Source organism: Poecilia reticulata, linkage group LG6 (genome assembly GCF_000633615.1).
Source record: "Poecilia reticulata strain Guanapo linkage group LG6, Guppy_female_1.0+MT, whole genome shotgun sequence".
NCBI lineage: Eukaryota > Metazoa > Chordata > Actinopteri > Cyprinodontiformes > Poeciliidae > Poecilia > Poecilia reticulata.
This window is the reverse complement of record NC_024336.1, coordinates 1,098,018-1,118,324: the sequence shown is the minus strand read 5'-3', so window position 1 is coordinate 1,118,324 and position 20,307 is coordinate 1,098,018. Positions and strand designations below refer to the sequence as shown.

General features: G+C 39.8%; 1 protein-coding gene across 2 annotated transcripts in view; it reads left to right on the top strand.

Moving 5' to 3' along the window:
• Positions 1-16,867, top strand: part of met (MET proto-oncogene, receptor tyrosine kinase) — an 89,546-nt gene extending 72,679 nt beyond the window's left edge. For both annotated transcript variants that reach the window (XM_008410639.2, XM_008410638.2), the window contains exons 14-21: positions 164-298; positions 1,313-1,573; positions 3,743-3,823; positions 8,007-8,188; positions 8,288-8,397; positions 9,525-9,690; positions 10,802-10,938; positions 14,019-16,867. In XM_008410639.2, coding sequence (XP_008408861.1) covers positions 164-298; positions 1,313-1,573; positions 3,743-3,823; positions 8,007-8,188; positions 8,288-8,397; positions 9,525-9,690; positions 10,802-10,938; positions 14,019-14,298 — 1,352 coding nt within the window. In that variant the 3' untranslated portion in view covers positions 14,299-16,867. The remainder of the gene's footprint in view (positions 1-163; positions 299-1,312; positions 1,574-3,742; positions 3,824-8,006; positions 8,189-8,287; positions 8,398-9,524; positions 9,691-10,801; positions 10,939-14,018) is intronic.
• The last annotated feature ends 3,440 nt before the right edge of the window (positions 16,868-20,307 follow it).

Sequence of the window (20,307 nt, the reverse complement as noted above, 5' to 3'; positions counted from 1 at the left end):
CTCTCTCTCTCTCTCTCTCTCTCTCTCTCTCTCTCTCTCTCTCTCCCTCTCTCTCTCTCTCTCTCTCTCTATCTCTTTTTATGTTACCTCCTGTTTCTGCATCCTTCTTCTCTTCCATCTCCTTTCTCATCTTTCTTTCTGTCTCTGCAACATTTGTTTCCAGATCTGTCTGAGGTGTGGTATGATGGCCGGGGTCACATCCAGCATCTGGACAGGCTGGCTAACGCGAGGAGCGTCAGCCCCACTAACGAAATGGTCTCCCATGAATCAGTCGACTATAGAACAACCCTGCTGGAGGGTAAGCCCCTCCCCCTTTCTTCTTCTTCACATGACTCCCTGTTCTCTCACTTCACCTCCCTCCTATGTGCCTGCTCCCTTACCTGTTGGCCTCAGCGGTTAGCTGCGCATGCCTTATTGTGCACCTTTCACACTAACAGCAGCCCGAATCATTGGATCAATTTAAGGTAAAATTGATGCATTTCTAACTTGGATTTTTTTTAAAAACAATCACATAAGATGTTTTGTTCAATATTAAAGGGGCAGTAATATGTAAAATCGACTTTTTGAGTTTTACATCATGTTATAATGTCATTACAATGTCACAGAATCTCATTGCTGTCCTTGACCAACCAACAAACTGCTGTTATTCCAAAAACTAGAAAACAGAACACAAACAGACTAGGCCAATCACAAAACTCAACACAACTCAACATGAGAATGTTGAGTTGAAACCCAGAATCAGTAGAACAGGAAGTAAAGAGACAGAAAAGATTAGCCCAACTTTAAATACTGAGAAACTACAGATTAGGTATTCGGAAACTACAAACTATAGATAAAAAGTCTAATAAAACATGATGCACATCTTCTCATCTAGCATGCATCAGTAATCTTTGATGTGGTCTGTGGCGCCTCTTGTGGGTTCTGTTCTGGCCCTGAGGGCCACTGAGAGGCTCCTGGTATTATGATCCCCTGGATCATAGCTGAAGCGATTTCTGTGCTGGCCTTGAGTCTGAAGAGGCTGGGTTTACTAATGAGCTAATGTTTGCCTTCAGGGACAGTTAGCATTCAGGACATTTGACCTCGCTCTCTGTTTCAGCTCTGGTTCTTGTTCTGACTTTTCTGGAGGAACTTCTGCATTTATTAGCCTTCTAACAGAGTAGAAAACCTCAAGCTTTTTCCTTCCAGCTCTGTGTCTGTGTAGTTGTCCATCTCCGATCACGTAACACACCTTGACATGTGGAGGTCAAGGTGTTGTGACTTAGCGGCAGACCTCTGACCCTCTGCTTCTCTTTTTTTGTTTCTGCCTCTCCAGATCAGGGTGTCGACAGGCCTGAGACATGTCGGGCAGCTCCTCCTATGTACAGATCCAATGGGGAGCTGCTGTCTCCCAGACTGGGAACCCTTGGAGGGGGGCTGGGCCTGGGCATGGAAGGTGACCTGGTGTCTCCCCTGTTGATGGCTCCAGTCCACATCGACCCGTCCTGTCTCCACCCGGACCTGCTGACTGAGGTGCAGCATGTGGTGATCGCAAGGGAACAACTCCTGCTTCACGTCAACCAGATCATCGGCAGAGGTCAGTGATCCGCTGCTGGGATGTCGGGTTTTGATCGAAGGTTTATGTAAAAATGATCTCATCTAAATCAGGTTGTCAAATGATATCTAGAGTCAAATATATACCAGTTGCCCCTATGCTACAAAGTCCACAGGTCCTTTGATTTCACAACAAGCCCTCATCACCTCCCACCTCTACCATCATGCATCTCTGCCAGCATGCAGTGTTTCAACATGGATGTGCATTATGACCAAACACCTCTACTTTGATCTTATCTTTTCACATTTTATCTTTTCAAATAATATTGTTCTGGAAGTCTTGTGCTGTGATACTTTATTCTTATGCAAGAGGATTTCTGCTGGTGATTCTTTCAGAACAGTGATGCTAACAGGAAGGTAGCATCCTGTCGAGCAGCCTCCTACACCTCAGTGCCTTTGTTTATTTTTAAGTAAAAACTTTACATGTTTAAACACATCTCTGCTTGCATTTCCATCGAAAATAAAATTACACAAATTGAAATTACGAAAACAAATTCATTCAATGTAAACACGGCGATTTCCGTGTTTAGATAGCTGTTTCCCACGACTTGATAATCCGTTTATCATCTGTACCTTCTGCAGTAAATCCAACCTGATTCCATAACTTCAGAAATAATTACAACAGATAACAGCCGAGAGCTAATCCACCCTCCATGCTTGTGGCTTGCTTTATAAAACTTCAAACTTGACATGCAGATACCAGATCAGTTCGTTTCACCACATGTAGGTAGGCGGTTTAGCCCGACAAATCAAATTTAGCATTAAACTGAGAAAGACCCTTAGCACCTTAATGTTCCAGAAAAACGGCATGTTCGCCCCCCTCGTATGAATTTATCCCTTGAAGCCTGGATTTTGGTGGCTGCTCGAGTGCTTCAAAGTGGCGTAGGATGATTTGTTCTCAGCTAATGTTCCCAGGGTCCATTGTGGAGAGCCGTAACCCAACACTGCCAGCCATCTGCGGGGACGTGATAGCAGAGCGCCGCGCTCATTTCGCTCCTGCACCCTTCTCAGGCTGAACCGAGACCCCCCGTCTTAACTAGGAGATATAATTCAATAAAACACATAATAATTCAGGGGGGTTTGACGCTGGTTATTTGGTTGTGTGGGATATTAATGAATAAAGCCTCAGATTGGGTTACTTGAAAGGGACTGATTTAGTGTGGAGGCAACTCAAGAAAGTTTGCTGTTTAGGATGAAACACTTTTTTTTCCTTATGGATCAGTGAGATGATTGTTACACAATATGGAAAGTGGAGCAGGGGGAGGGCTGCAATTAAGTTCAACTATTTCATCGAGATCAACATGTAAAACAATGTTGGATGTTTTGTACATAGGTCTTCCAGCCTCTAATGTGCAAACCCAGTCTTTGGGTGGACCATTATTAAAAGACAAAAAAATTAAAACTGAAAATCCTTGTCACACACACACAAGCTGTCTTCCCATTGACCATAAAAAGGCACTATTTTAAATGTAGAAAATAAATTAGCTTAATGGAAACACTTAAATTTATTTTTTAAAAAGTTGTTTTTTGATCAAAAGTTTTGCTGCTAGGATGAGGTGGGGATTTTTTTTCCCCGTATCGAAATGGATTTATTTGGCAAAACTGCAATGAAAACACTTTTTTTTGCATCACACAAGTCACACAATCGACAACCGGATGTTACCGCTCCCGGAAACTGCGAAGAAGTAGTTGGAGGATGTGCATTAACAATTTAAACTTGTTCCTGCGTGATGTTAATTGCATTGCATACAGTTGCAAAATTCTCGACATTAGTGGAATATTGAGAAAGTTTTTGGACATTTGTGATTGAAACACAGCTACTACTGACACAAACATTTAAATTCTGACTATAATGCATGAAAATACATATTAGAGAAAACTAATTCTCAACCACAAAGTAGATCCTCAAAGATAAGCAGCAAATTTTAGTTTTACACACTAAGTGGATGTGTGAGCTCATCTTTTCTAGGTGTTTTATTGGTGTTTCAATGACAACAATGCCTCCTTTACATTACCTCATACATGAAGCGTATCACCATGTGAACCTTGTCGAGGCTAAAAACATGTTAGCATTCACAGGTTTGAACAGGAGCGTTTTAAACTATTGATGCTGACTGATTCTGACTAATGTACATCATGTTGTAACCTGCAGGACACTTTGGCTGTGTTTTCCATGGAACGCTGCTGGAGCCAGACGGGCAGAAACAGCATTGTGCTATCAAGTCGCTAAATCGTGAGTAAAAGCTTTGTTAGCATTCGTTTCTTTATCAGGAAAGGGGGAGGATGGAACAAGTTGTGCAGAGCAGAGGTAAAGGTGTTAGGAATTCCTGGAAGGTCAGGGGAGGCGGAGAGGATTAGGTTTTTATCTTTAGCATTTTTTTGTAGATAAATCCATCTTGTGATATGCATAAATCTTATCCTGTTTGTAGATATGTATATATCAATGTATGTCCTGAGAAATCTCTGGTCTCTGATATAAACATTTGAAATGCAAAACCAGCCAACACTTCATTTATTGACTAACGATGTGGGCTTGTTTTTGCAGCTCTTAGTTACCGAGCCCAAAGCAGCCATGTTGGTGACTGTGTATAACGACAATATTTCAGAATCACTTTTTGAATTGGTGCATCCAATTCAAAAAGATATGAGGCTTAGAAGCGGTCAATATCGATCCAATGCAGAGAAACAACTATTATTTGTTCAGTCAGTGCAGTTAGGAGTAGAACAGTTGATGTAAAATAAATAATAAATAAATTGACAAAAACAACAGGTTGACAACGTTGGTCAAACACTTAAAAAATCAATCGCAACAAACTTTTTTCAAATGGTTCAGAAAGTGCAGTTAGGAATTCTAGATATAGTGTAAAATAAAGACAGGACTCTTTGGCTGTGTTTTCCATGGAAAGCGTCATGTTCGCACAAAGCATAGAATTAGACTGTATAGATCTGCCATTATGAATTGGGGACATTGTCACGATATCCGATCAGGAATTTTATTCCAATAACGGAACAGACACAGATATTAATATCGGATCAGTGCATCTCTAATTTTTACATTCACTTAATTTAAACAACACATTTTTAAATGTCTGAAATTAAAATAAGTTTTGTTTTTTGTTTTTATCCTTAAAGTTGTGGATGTCTGACAGGTAGTCAGGTGTGCACTTCCTGTTTTACTTGACTTTAGCTAGTTCAGGCATTTCAAGTCTGAAAATATTTGTGTCAGTGGGAAACAATGTGATACTAGTCTGTATTAACTGTATACAATTTAGTTTGAACAAAAGTATGTGAAGCTGCTTTGATTGACTCTGCCGTCTGCAGCAATCCACCAGAACAGCTGCATTTCTCTAGAGCTCTGCCAAGACGGACATGGATGTTTGGATTTTGTTGTGAGATCTGCAGCAACATCAGATATGACATGTTTCTGCTTTCGAGGTTCTATAGTTGTTTGAAGAAAATAATCACGCCATCGGTCGATCCACCAACTTTGAGAATGTAATGACTTTTCTTACAACATCTCAGACTTAATTCTTTCACCTAGAGGAAAAGGGAAGTATTAGCAAAATGATGTCATATAAACTCGCTTCAAAAACAACCAACTTAACCCTTTTAGTCAGTTCTGGACAGATGGGATTACCAAAATTTTTCATGTTTACCACATTTCAAAATAGATTTTACATGATTACGGTCAGGTTTTAAATGGAAATGGTTTTTGAGAGCTAAAGTTACAAACATTTATTTGGGATGTAAAACAGATAGCATTTTGCCTGATAGAATTGGTAAAGAAGATCATTTGTCTTTTTGTATAGTGCTGGGTTTAGTCGTAATAATTAGTTGCTTCTGATGACTGATACATCCTTGGTTACAACAGAAACAACTCCGTGCTCTGTGCTCTTGTCTAAACACGCATGGTTTGTCTGTCTACACTGTACTACATCCTTACTGTATGATCTCACAGTGAGATTACGGCTCTCTTCCCATCACAGCCCACAGCCCCTTTCAGCTCAGCCTAATGGTGATGAATGAGCATCCAGTGGTGAGGACCACATTAGGGTCCCGGCTAATCTTGTAACCTGTCAGCTGGAGCAGGCAGATTGATGCTGAAACAACGTGGAGGAATCACCCATCCACTCAGAGGAAGCCTCATGCTTATGGGGGACTCCTCAGCTCAGACTGCCTTGGACTGGTCTGTGGGGATTTAAACCTTTTTTTTGTTCATTTTGCCACCAGTCAATGTCATTTTTGGCTTTTGTTTCTTTTAAATCCTCGAGAGGATGCCTTGATCGTAAGCTAGTGCTTTGTGATGATTAAACTGAGTAGAAAGAGGACCAATTTAGTTAATATGTTTTTTATGCAGCTTTGCCAGCTTATCTCTATCTGTCTTTGAAGTCTGACCCTTAGGTTAAGCTAATCATCTGCCTTAAAAGCCTCTGTAACACTTTATTTGAAGGGGTGTGCATAAGACTGACATGACACTGTTAAAAACATGACATAACACCTGTAATGAATATGAAGTCTTTATGAATGTTTATGACAGTTGTCATGAAGTGTCATTCGGTAAATAATGACACTTTTAATGCAAAGTTGCTCTAAAGGTTGCATTGAAAGTCCATTAAAAGTGGCAACTTTGCATTAAATTATCATAATTTACAAAATCATGCAAAGTTGGCACTTTTAATGGACTTTCAATGCAACTTTTAGAGCAACTTTACATTAAAAGTKTCATTATTTACCAAATGACACTTCATGACAACTGTCATAAACATTCATAAAGACTTCATGTTCATTACAGGTGTTATGTCACTTTAACACTTTTACACTTTAACCTAATCTTACACTTTGAGAGAATTGGCAAATGGGTGATGGGATCGTTTCTTACCTAGGTTATTCTCTTTATTAATCAAAGGCGACCTTCCTACTGATGTTAAAATTAGAGTTGCTTCATATTTTCAACTCCAGTCTGATCAGTTACAGTCATGGCAAAGGGAAATTACACACTTTTTCAGTTCTATTAATATGTACCCTTTGTTGACAATATTCACTCACCTATCCAAATAAGTGATTGATTTCTGGAGCTCGATGTTGGGATCCTGGGTTGTTGAGTTGCTTTGGTAGTTTCATTTCATTCTAGGTTCATTGTTATTTTATGTTACTTTCTTATTTAGGTTAGATCAGTCTTGTTCCTGTTTTCCTTTAGTTCAATTCTTAGTGTTCCTAGTTATGTTTATTTATCTTTGTTTTTTTTTTACTCTAATCTTATTAGGTTTCTTTAGTGTAGTTATTATTTAGTGTTAGAATTATTTCCTGTTCCCCTGTGTATTCTCCCTCTCCCCATGTTACACTTCCTCTATCCCTCTCCTTAGTCTGCCTCCTGCTCCCCACACTCACACCTGCAGTCAGTTAGCTCATCAGTGTAGGTATTTTGTTCAGTATTTGAGCTTCTCATTCTCAGTCACTCCCCGCCAGATCCTCTTGTCTATTCTAGTCTCTTCCTCGCTCCTCCCCGTGTTCTCCTCATTTCCCCTTGCTGGTTTCTTTCTTGTGTATTTTTGGTTTTGTTCTCACTTTTTGTTCTTTTCCATGGGGTTTTGTAAATTTTTGTTCTTATATTTTCATTAAATTCGCCATCATCTACGCAATGCCTCCATCATCTGCATTTGGGTCCACCTACCTATCATGACCCTCAATGCATTCCATGTTATTAGAGTGACAGGAGACCCCCGCTGCAATAAGCTCAGTCTGGGAATGTCCTTACTAAATAAAATACTAAATATTTTACAGTCAACAATTAGGATGTTTAAGCAAAATAGAAGCGAGTGGCAATGGCAGCAGTTTGGCCACAATGTTATAAGTCACATAAAAGGACACAGTAAAGGCAATAGATATTGAGGTTCCCAACTTTTTTCAGTCAACAGCCACAGACCTCCAAACATTATGTGACCTTCAAATTAACCAAAAAACAGGACATATAGAGCTTTATGGAATCGATCACCATAGATCACTGTGTCAGTGATCTACTGACACAGTAGATCCCAATCCGTAACCTGAAAGCAGCGCAGCATAACGTCTTAGTCTTCCTGCATGATTCTTTGGGGGGTTTATACACTGAGACAAAAACAATATTGATTTCCAACCAGAGAAAAGAAAAGTTTTAAAATAATGTGACAAGCTACTACCATGTACAACAATCCAGAACACTTTCCGAGCCTCCTCCTATTTGAACATTTTATGAGTTTGTAGGTTATTTGTGCTTCTCTGAGCTCTACAAGGTCTTATCTTGGGGCAAACTTACTGGAATGTCTACTTCTGGGAAGAATGACAGCTATTCTACTTATTTTTCACTTTCTATTAAATCTAATCAAGAATTATTTTAGTGTTATTTATATTGAAATAATCAGTTTTTTTTTTATCTACAGGAATTACAGACTTGGAAGAGGTTTCCCAGTTTCTGAAGGAGGGTATCATTATGAAGGACTTCAGCCACACCAATGTTCTCTCTCTGCTGGGCATCTGCCTTCCGCCTGAGGGTTCGCCGCTGGTGGTCCTGCCATACATGAAGCATGGCGACCTGCGCAACTTCATCCGTGACGAAGTGCATGTAAGAGGGTGCAGCAAAAGCCCTGTACTCTTACGCCATCTGTTTAGGCGTCACATTGGTTTGATGATGGATAAATCGGCAAATGTGATTGTCTCACAGAATCCCACAGTGAAGGACCTGATGGGCTTTGGACTGCAGGTTGCCAGGGGGATGGAGTACCTCGCCAGCAAGAAGTTTGTCCACCGTGACCTGGCTGCCAGAAACTGCATGTAAGCTCGTTTGGATTATTTTTACACCAGTCAAGCATTTTATCCAATAACTACACATGATAAAATAAAACAGAAAAAAATATATCTACATAAATGTTGAAAGTACTGTAACAAAACACTTAGGATTTTTCTTGGATAACAGCTTAAAACCAACCTCACACTTTTTTGTGTATTCAAACTCTCCTGACTTCTGAAAAACTTCATTTTCTTTTGTTTTGCCTCCAGTGTTATTCATTAGACAGTAGAATGAAGAACTAGAGATGGTCATGACATTCATCATTTTTTATTCCCACTTATGGTCACAATAACAGACATTTAAAGTTCACAAAAACTTGCAAAATTTGTCAAATGTTTTATATTTGTATGCAGAATAATTCAGAAATATCTAAATTCATTTATCCCTGCAACTTCAGTCAATGTGTGTGGCAAAACATTGCCAGATTTTCAGTTACAAGAATGAACACTGTTTTTTTCATTATTTGTAACTTCATAAAGAAATAGTGTGGTTTGTCAGACATGTTTACCAAAACAGAGGATGGATTATTATTATTGCTCTTATAATTCTGTTCCTCCTTTTGTAAAGCCAGTTACTACAACACAGTTATAACCAGCTTTCAGGACACAGTAAATGTTTCACGTCACAAATGGTACTGCTCTTAACAAAATATTAAACATCTGACAATCAGATTTTTATCTACAGGAATGTTTAGGTACATTCATAAATGTACCTAAACATGGGTACATTTTTCATTGTAGTTGCGTATTTTAACCTCATTTTAGGTCGTTCTATGTTAACATATGTACTAACTCTGTCACTGCAAAGAGACACTATTAGCTTAGCAGCACAAATGATATGCAAACTCTGCTTTGCATGTGTCATGTGCAAGCAGCAGCTTGTCAGACCACAAATCTTCCAGTTTTGTAGATTAAAAATAACAGGTTTTGTACATAAAAGCACGTTTTAATTCAACATTTCAGAAAATGGCCTTTTTGTTCCTCAAAATACCTATGATGTGTTCTGTTGGTTCTTGTACGTGTGGAAGAGAAGGAACATAAAGCTCAAGGCAGTGAGCCAAAGGTAACCAAGCATTCCACCACAGAAGGTAACGGCCTGTTTTCCCTGCCAGGCTGGATGAGAGCTACACGGTAAAGGTGGCAGACTTTGGCCTCGCTAGAGACGTTTACGACAAAGAATACTACAGCGTCCACAATAAGAGCGGCGTCAAGCTGCCCGTCAAATGGATGGCCCTGGAGAGTCTCCAGACACACAAGTTCACTACCAAGTCAGACGTGGTGAGAATTCCATCATTACTCTAATCTCTTTAAAATGTAAAGGTGTCACACGGCTTACCTTTAAACAAGAACTCCGCCTTTATGTTGAGAGGTTTTACATATAATATTGTAAGAGGATGCTTAATGTTGTGGTTAATTTGTGTAGTATCTGAAAGAAACAGGTGAGGCATGCAAAGTTGCACAAGGGTTTCCCCCAGAACACTTGCTAAGCCCGGGGGTTGGGCGCTTGGCAGTCATTCATGAAGCAACCCATCGTGTTTGTGAGTTAAGAAATGTTTAAAGTTGACAGGAAATTTGAAAATATCACTTGATAGTCATGTCTTACTGAAAGATTGGAAGACTAGTACCTGAACACCAACTATAAAATCTCAAAAAATGCAAACATTTTAAAAAGACTTAAAGAAATAAGCAAAGCTAGCCTGGTGGGGGCACAAGTAAAGCCTGATGACCCGCCAGGCTTATAATACACTGGGGGAAACCCTGCTGCATCTGCAAGTCTTGTTTTTTTAACCAGACAGATGGAATACTGACACAATCAACATGTTGGGTTCAAACACGGTGGTGGAGGGATGATGCTTTGTTGCTTTTTTGCAATCATACAATCAGGACGACTTGCAAGCAGCTGTGTCAGCCATCAACTCGTCTGTATGCTGGGCTGAGGCAATGTTATTATTAGCCTAAGTAAGGTTATTATTAAAGTAAAGACCAAATATTGTCTTTTTTTTACAACTTTCTCTTTTGATTAAGCCTTTCACAATAAGCAAATAATCAGTTAATCGCATGAAGAATTAAAATATGCTGAATAATTCCCATTGGATATTGAAAATATCTTCCAGTTAAGTGCTCTACAAAATTAAAGTTTACTGGTTTTTACCAGGCAAACTCTTGTAGACTCATAAATATCTAAGATAACATAACTAGCATTAATAGCATGAGAGCAGTCTTATGCCATTATCTGTTCTTTTTTCTACTTAAAAATGGTCTCAAAGCAACAATATTATCATTTTATCCAGCAAAATCAATTGTGACAAGCCTGTTTGTGATTGTGATTTTTTTTTTTACTGCAACAAAGATGTGCTAATGGGAGCTAATATTCCCGCTTTTCTTCCAGTGGTCATTTGGAGTTCTGCTGTGGGAGCTGATGACCCGTGGCGCCCCGCCGTACTCCGACGTGAACTCCTTCGATATCACCGTGTTCCTCCTGCAGGGCAGGCGGCTGCTGCAGCCCGAGTTCTGCCCCGATGCTCTGTGAGTGTGCACAGGTTCTGTTCACGTCATTCACACGGCTCGGCTGGCATAAGTAATATACAGTAAAGCTGTGGTTTCGGTACATCATGAAAGGTTGCTACGATTTGAAGGGAGAATCAGCTACAGTGGATTAACTGTATAAACTTCTGCAGTCATAAATCACACTCAGGTCATCCGTCATTGTCAGCTGGAGACTCAAATGTGGGTTACGTCACATCAGCTGTTTTGGTCACATGGAAAACTTTTTTTTACTTTTACGTTTAAATAGAAATCACATCAAAGTATGGCATTTATTGTTTGCTTCTCTTGTGGTTTTTGATAGATCTTCATTTCTGTGGTTGTTCCCACAGATCAGCCTCTGGCACTGCTTCCAGCTCATGCTGCTCCAGCTTATTTAGACATGTTCAGTAAGAATGTTTCAGGCTAAATCTACTAAGAAGATGACAATTAAAATTGCTGTATGCAAATCCGAGTGCCTTCGCACGACACCAGATGCAATGTTGGGTTGACAGCAGAAAATAAGATTTAATCTTATTTTTGAGAATCTTAAGACTACTCTTTTAATTGTTCTCATAGATACAGTAAACATTTTCCAGATTTTAAAGAATTTGTAATTGGTCTTGTAGAAAGTTGGAGAATAATATTTCAGGTTTTGTGCTTGTCTCAATCTAACTTCTGTGACCTTTTAGACTCTGAACTAGGCCAGTGGTGGGTAGAGTAGCCAAAATGTGTCCTCAAGTCAAACTTTAGTATATTTTATTACCTTTGAAGTAAAAACTAGGCAACTGAAAAAATATTTAAGCAAGAGTAAAAATAGATATTTTGGCAAAACAAAATCTACTCCCGTACTGAGTTAAGTGTTTTGTCACCACATCTAATTTAATTTGTGAAAAGTTATGTAATTAGACATTCAAAAATATATAGAGTTATGGGCAAGTAAGTACAAATACATATCAGTACAGAATATCAGATTCATGATATTCAAATTAAACATTTCCATATGTAATTTTTCACTACATAAAGATTTTGAAACCAATACATACAGTAGGCAACATACATGTTGAATGAGAAAAGTTCTTCCACTGGCGATGTCTACTGTTTATTGCATATTCACTGCCACTTGTGAAGTAGATGCAGTAAAAAGTTCATGTTAACTCATAAAAACCTGTGAAATACCCCTTTAATTTAGCACCAATAGGACACTGTAGCTAGCAGTTAGCCATTTGTGGTCAGCTAGCAGCTAACTGGTTAGCCAGTTGCGGTTAACCAGTAGTTAAGCATCTTAAACATGGTGCATAAATATAATTTTACTTCAGCGGACTAATCCACATACAGTACAGCACTTTATGAGACAATTTCAAATATCATGTGATGTTTAATATCGCAAGAGCAACTTATATCCTGGGAAAAGTAAAAATAAGAGCACCCGTTACAACATGGCATTATAAAAAAAACAGCAACAATAATCTGACAGTTGATAACATTATGAGCCGTGCTGTCTGTATGCAAGTGTGTGTGCGTATGCGCGCGTGTGTGTGTGTGAGTGAATGAAACTGGGTAGAAGATGGGAGTGTTCATGTAGGAGTAAAGCAGAGGCCCAAAAGTGCACATCAAGGGATGATGTATGTCTGCAGACATTTTTGCAATTTTTCCCTGCTGATGGTTCTCAGAGGGCCTCAGGTAGCAGCGGGAACCAGCTTGTAACTTGAACAAATGTGTTAATGAGGTTCTTAGTTTTGTTTTGTTACACTATGTTCTGGCAGATCAAAGGAGAAATATGAACCGATTTTAATTTGTGGCAGACAAATTAAAATCTGTCCATAATCTGTTCACAGAGTTTTGCTGTGGAATGAAGTAACTGAGCTCCGGTCTATCTGCTCATGTAAGTGCAGTGGTGGGTGCCACTAATTAAAAAGCTAGCTGCGCTAACCCTAAAGAACTAATCACAAACATTAGATCCACTAACTGTAATGGTGTGTCCACACCAATTTGTTTTGAGCGTCAGGCGCGTCTGGTTTATACTCAAAGTCTACATAGAGGCACATCGGGGGCAAATCACGGCGCTTTTCACGCATCTAGTGAGGCGCGATTTGAACCGTTTGATGCGTTGAGAGCGTCCAACGCATCCGACACGCCCAACAAATAGGCCGGCAACAGAAAACAACGGCTAGAGCGATTCTGACGTGCCTCCAGATAGACTTTGAATGTAAACCAGACGCGCTTGACGCATGAAACGCTAGGTGTAGAACAAAATGTCAAGCGTCTGCATTCAAAGTGTACACCTGTCGAACTTGAAGAGTCTGACACATTTTTGACGCGCGTAACGCATTTGGTTGTGAACGCACCATTAAAGCACAATGGTAATGGTATTTAAGGGAAGCTAATGCTAAAGCAGGTTTCAGTCATGTGATTTTGACAATGTGCAAACATGGCGTAATGTCAGATGAAAGGCAGAAAGGGAAATTTCAATGAAGGCAAAAGTTGCACAGACTCCATATTGTAGAGCTGTAGATAGATACAGTTTCCTGCAACTTTTAATTCTCATTCTTCTAATTTTAGAAGCTTATGGAAACAGGAACAAAACTGTTTATCTACCTGTCAAACATCCAGATGGGCGGAGCCTGAACGCTCAGTGCAGAGGATGAGACACATCTATTAAGATGGATGTGGATAACCTCTGCACCTGTCTGAAGGATTCTGGGCTTATCTGCATCTCACCTGTCAACTCACTGAAGTATTTTAACTATTCGGTTCAGACAGTTAAAATAACAAACCGGGGCACCAAGCAGAAAGATAAAACTGATTCAATAACGGCTCAATAAAGTAGAGTCAACAAGGTTTTGTTGATATGAAAGGGAGAGAGTTTCCTGAGAGTTACGAAAGTTCCAATGAGACAAAGACTAACAATTAAGAACAAGGAGATCCAAATATCCAAACATGTAGTTGAGGTTTTGATGGCAGTAACTGCATATTTAAGAAGGATTGAGCAAAAAACCACAAATTATTTCCTCATGACATATGATACTGCATTAGTGAAATAGAAACAAATGCTGAACGTTATCTCTCGTCTCCTCCCTCAGCTACACGGTGATGATCGAATGCTGGCATCCCAAGCCGGAACGCCGACCTTCCTTCTCCGAGCTGGTGTCCCGTATTGCCGCCATCTTCTCCAGCTTCAGCGGGGAGCACTACGTCCTCCTCAACACGACATACGTCAACATCGAGAAGATGAGCCCCTACCCCTCCCTGCTCACCTCCATGTCATCTTCCTCAGACTCCTCCTCCGAGCCCTGCACCTCCTCGTCCCTGCCCTCCCACTCCCCGCTCCTCTGCCGCATGGAGCGCGAATGTTGCACCTGAAACAGGAAGGGAGGAAGTGGGGCCAATCGACAACTCAGAGACGGACTCAGAAAGCAGGGAGCTACTGTCTATAACTTGCCAAACACTGGACCCTGCAAACCGAGGACACCAGGGACTTCTTTGGAGCTCAGACTGATCGGGATCCTTTCGGAAACCTTAACGTGACGCAGAGCGAACCTGCTGGGCTCCTACCACAAACTCTCAACGAGCACAGTCCCAGACTTTCACAGGACAGAGGAACCCTGTCTCAAGGAGTTCCAGCTGACTAAAGCCGTCCTGGCGAAGAAGCACATCTCAGTGTCCACTACACAAACGTCTCCTCTCCTCCATTGCTTTGCTTCAGCAAAATAATCTTCTTCTTTTTCACCGCCGCACTCTGTAATGTGAATATGCAGGAAATGTACATGTATTTGTGTTGTATAAGCCTCTCTTTCCTCCATGAACACAATGCGAGACACTACAGCCTGCTAGGATGAACCATGGAGGAGGAACAAGCAGTCTGTGTAAAGACCATGCTGTGTGCACTTCACTGGATGCTTTATTTGTATACTTACCCTTGGTCAAAGAACTTTCACATGCCTGGAAGTTAGGGGGGCGCAAAAAACCGAAAGGTTGCCTGTGTGAAACACCCAGATGGTTCCTGGGTTAGTTAATCATATATCAGAGAAACATCTACAGTTGTCACACTTGAACGAACGTGAGTGACTTTTCTTCTCCTAAGAAAGAAGGAAGACAAATATATAAGTTACCATTTAAAACACTAAATGGTGTATTTGAATGAGATCTTGACAGTCTGCAGGTGGTTAATACTTCAAACTTGTGTTCTTCAAAACATTCTTGATTGTTTTCTTCAAGGAAGGAGTGACTGTGCTCAGGATGTATTGTTTTTAATAAGGTGAGCCTTGCAAAAGTACACAGACCCACTGGATTCTTTCACCTTTTGTCACATTACAACTCCACTGGACTATCCCACTATGCTCTGGCTGAATGTTCAGTCGCTGTTGGAAGGTGAACCTTGACCTGAATCACCTGATTGTACTGTGTTTAGGTCCACTGATTGATTCACATCAAATATGACCAGTTTCCCTCTTTTTCCTGAAGGAAAAACATCCCTATAGCATGACACTGCCATGACCATGTTTCACCAGAGGGTGGTGTGTTCAGGGTGACATGTAGTGTTAGTGTCCCATGTCATCTAGAAAGCTCAATTTTGGTCTCATCTGACCATATGTTTGCTACCTTCCCTTCAAGAGTAGAAGAATCATTTTGTTTGCGCTACTTTAAAGACACAAATAATTTACAAAGTCACAAAAATGACTTCCAAAGGCAACAAGTGGGCTGAATAGAAATACATGTCAGATTTTATTTGGGCAACATTTGAGGTAACAAATTTTTTTTAGGCTGATTTTTTTTTAACCTTTGTTATAATTGTCACTATGTTCTGACAGTAGAATATGAGACGGGTAATCTGTGAAAAAAATCAAGTTCCTCCATTTCCTCCTTGTGGTCCTACAGCCATTTGCAGAAATACAGCGCTCCCAGTCAGAAACAACCAATGAGAACCAGGAGGAGGGTCCTTAGCAGTATCAGTCACACTCAACGTTGTTCAAGCCCACGGTTGCCGGTGTGCTGCTGTGGCTGTGCTAATGGTGGAGAAAGAATATAATGTTACAGGAATTTACTCCTAATGCCTTGAGTTCTCAGCTGGCTCCACTGTGGGGGAGGAGCTCTGGAGGTAGGGGGAAGAGACAGCAAGGTGGGCTTGTTCAAATTTTCCCCAGTTTTCTCAGAACTCCTTTCTGTAGCTTTAAAAAGCATGTATTACTTTCATTCAGCTTCAGGAACGTATACTATCTTATGCTGGTCTTCAACATAAAATCCCTGTAAACTACACCGATCTTTCCAATTGCAATGAGACAAAATGTAGGAAAAGTCCAGAGGGTGTGAATACTTTTCAGAGAGGATTGCTGTAGTTTCACTAAACTGATCACAAATGGGCATAAGCTTGTAAACCACTCTAATGATTAATGTTATGTTAACGATTGCTTCATGTAGCAGTTTTTTTTTGGGTCTGGCTGACAGTGTGTTCGGCCATGGACATGGACAGGTATGAATGTTTGCTCTGATGAGAAAAAAAATTGCTGTACTATATTTTTGTATATGACTGATGAGCCTCTTTAATGAAACACGTTCCAATGGAAAGACCATTATAAACCAGTTGAACAAACTTTTTTCTTTTTTTTTTTTTTTCAATTTTGACAAATCACTGCCATTTTGTAGATAAAGACAATAAAGCAATACGGAGCATGGATGGTTGTTTGGCCTCTGGCTGTTCTTACCATATCACAGTAAAAGAACAGAACGATGGAGGAGAAAAAGGACAAGATCTTCCCCCCGTTACAGAAGGACTGCTGTCTCCTTCATCACGGTCTCTACCGCGTTTAACACTGATTGTTGTACAGTATGTGTGCATATCATTTTGTTTTGTCTCTAAGAAGTATTGAAGGTACATGTTCCTACATGATGTATAATAAACCTTGTAAGGGTAATAAAGCTATGATTTAAATGATGTTTTTCTTTTTTTATTCACTAGCATCGATTTCTGTTTCAAATGAACAAATTCCAATCTTAACTTGTCCGTTTATGATTTAACCTTTTCTCTCTAAACCCAAAGGCAACATCAGAACGTTTCACTCCTGCCTTCCTCTAACAGTCCAGCGTTGACCTTCCCTGACCCTGCTCATACTTCCTGGTCTTGATTGAGCCATGATTGCGCATTAACAGTGAAGGCCAAGAGTTAAGTCCGTATAGAGGTTGAATTATTTAATAAATGCAAACTCGTGACAGACAGAGCTCCATATCCCCCACCTTAGGTCATGGCAGATAATGGCCTATTGATATGGACTGTAATTAATTAGACATCCAACCTTCATTGGATTCCAGTAACCATGAGATGTTTGTTGTTACAGTCTTCAAGGTCAGGATCATTTTCAACTGTAAGAAGTATCAGCATGTCATTAGTAGAAGCTTAAAGAAGAATGATCTAGCTAACCTATCCATGCATCAACAATCTTAGATTTTTTTGAGTCACATCTACAAAAATCTGTGTTTCTCATTGGATTTTATTTCATAAATGAACACAAAATAGGTTTATCCAGTATGTTATTTATTTGTGTTGCTTTTATTTTTATCTTATTCTTTATCTTATTCTTTATAGTAGCACATTTATTTTTATGTCCCTCTGATTACATCACTTCCTCTCACAGTCCAGAAACATGCTCTGTGAAGCTAATTGGTTAATAATTACCCAGTTGTCCCTAGGTTTGAGTGTGTCATGGTTGTTTGTCCTGTGATGAACTAGTGACCTGTACAAAGTGTCCCCTGCCTCTCGCTGGAGATGGACGCCAGCCTAAAATGAAAATAATATTGATGATGATAAAATATTTAGGAAGATATACATGTGTGTTAGTGGACGTGTGCTCAAACCTGTATGAAGGAATGAGGCTGTGTTAAAATGTACAAAATGTACAATTTTTTATCTTTTTGACTCAAAATGTGCAAAAATGACTATTTGAACTATAACCCTGAGATGGACTGGTGACCTGTGGTGACCCCACGTCTCGCCCATTGACCATTGGCTGAGACAGGCACTAGCACTAGCACACTAGGGCAAAAGTGAGATGGGTATTTATGTTCTTTTTGTTTTGACCTTGGATTTCTCTCGTAGTTTTCCTCTTTCTTTTTCTAGAATCAAAAACACTGGCCTTAATTGAGGCAAGTGCCTGGATCGCTCTTTGCCAGCCTGAAGGAGTCTTGGACTGATGTTGGTTAGTCCGACTCTTCAGATTAAGGCATGAAGTTTTGCTTTTTGAGATCTTTTTTGTTCACTTTGTGTTGTCAGGCAGGTTCTGCTTAAGTTCTTTCTTGTTTATACAGCAAGAATTACAATGTTGCTCCAATTCAAAACACCCTTATTAAGTAAATGCTTCTTTAGTTGGCATTTACAGAGGTAAGTTGATGTGAAATTTAGCACAGCTTGCAAAATAAACATGAAGCACAGTTCTGTTATGATGTTGTATGTAGATTCAAGTTGGTTTTGGGAGATATTTTTCTCTTAATAAAATATGCTTATTCATATTTACTCAGATTATCAGCATATGAGATTGAAATGACATGATTTAAAACATTGACTGAGAAAGTTATTTACCTCAGGTATTGGAAAGTAATTCTTTACCAATTTTGTTTGAACTTACACTTACCAGTCACATTATCTAAGACTTTTAAAAAAAACTTATAAAAACATGTATTGTTTTTAAGAGGTCAGAAGATTAGAAGAGAGGAATGTTGGAGCGAACACAGAGCTCTCCACCAGCGTGCATTATCTTTGTCCCAAGGATTAAACTGTCTCTGCAAAAAACCACGTTAAGCCCCGGCTAACACACACATGGGGCACGTCTGACTTTGCTTTTCAACCTAATCGTCCAACTCCCTGCAGCCAAACCAGGCTTGTTTCGTCTTTCATCCCTCCATGCTTTCAATCTTTCACTCTGCCCCCTTCAGTGCTGCCAGTCCACTCTGACTCAGACACAATGAGAGGTGGATCAGGGGACGTCAGCAGTGGAATCCCATGTTACAAATGTAGCACGCCTAATAAAGATTAAGTGTTTTCTTTATCAATCTCCAATGAAAATAATCTTGTCTATCTGTGTATTAACAGAAACCACACCTGCACTCCTTCTTACTAATACCCACTAAAGTCAACATGTTGAGGCTTTAATTCTGCCTCCATTCCACTGTTTTCATCTGACTGTGTGTCTGGTGGATTTAAGCATTTTGTGCCTATCTCCTGCCATAAGTGATGCATGCTGGAATTACATGTTATAAGAAGTAAGAATGCGACCCATGAGAGGAAAACAGTAAAACTGGAAGCTGATTTGATGTTTTTTTTTTTTTTTTTTTCCAGGAGTCATCAGGTTAGTCAGCAACATTGGTATGCGTGGCAGAGGGGACACAGATCAGGAGATTGGAGAGCTTACTGTTTTTGCAGTTCTCAGCCCACATGTACACACAGCCACTCAGAATCTGTTGGCCGACACCAACAGAAACAAACCTGAACACTTCCTCACCAGCCTGAAGCGGGTGAGTGCTGGGTTCTTTAAAAGGGCTCTGGGTTACTCAATGAGCTCCAGACATGGCAGTGCCACTGTGACCAACTGAGTCAGGTCACGGTCATTAAATGGTTAATGAGTTCTTGGTAACTTAAGGGAGGTAAATGGCGCCAGGTGGTGGAGTACTCCAACCGACACACACACACACACACACACACACACACACACACACACACACACACACACGCACACACACACACATAACAACTACTGACCCTTTCCATCAGGCTGTGACCTCAGATAAGATGCTGTGTAGATTTTTATGTTTGTGTTGAAACAAGTACAAGTTGTTTTATGAGCTATCAGCGCCCCCTGTTGACGCTGCAAGATTTTTTTGAATAAACTACAGAAAATAACACTGGGTTACAAAAAATATATTTTGGAAGTTGTTTATGTTTTATAACTGAATTAGGATTATTTTGCACCGCTGAATCCAAAGGTGACATCCATTGTTCTCAATCAGGATTTTATTCTAATTTTATTTAGAAAATCTGATCTTTTGACTAAATTGACGACATTCTTATGACATTTTCAGTTTATTTCAGTTTGTATTAAGGTTTATTAACAGAGTGTATTAATGAAATGTTACAAAGTTGTATTTCTGTAAATTGAATAATAAACACTGATAAGGGTAAGTACATGTGAATTGAACGTTACGTCTTCATTGTGTAAAATTCTCTGTCTCTTTTCTGTCCTGATGGAATCTCTCCTCCTGCTCATGTCTCATTGATCAGATTCTCAGGAAACCGATTCAGATGTGAGAACAAGTCAAGCATTTGATGCTCATGTTGCTCCATAGTTCAGAAAGTTGACATGATTGAGCAAAACCAATGTGATTTCT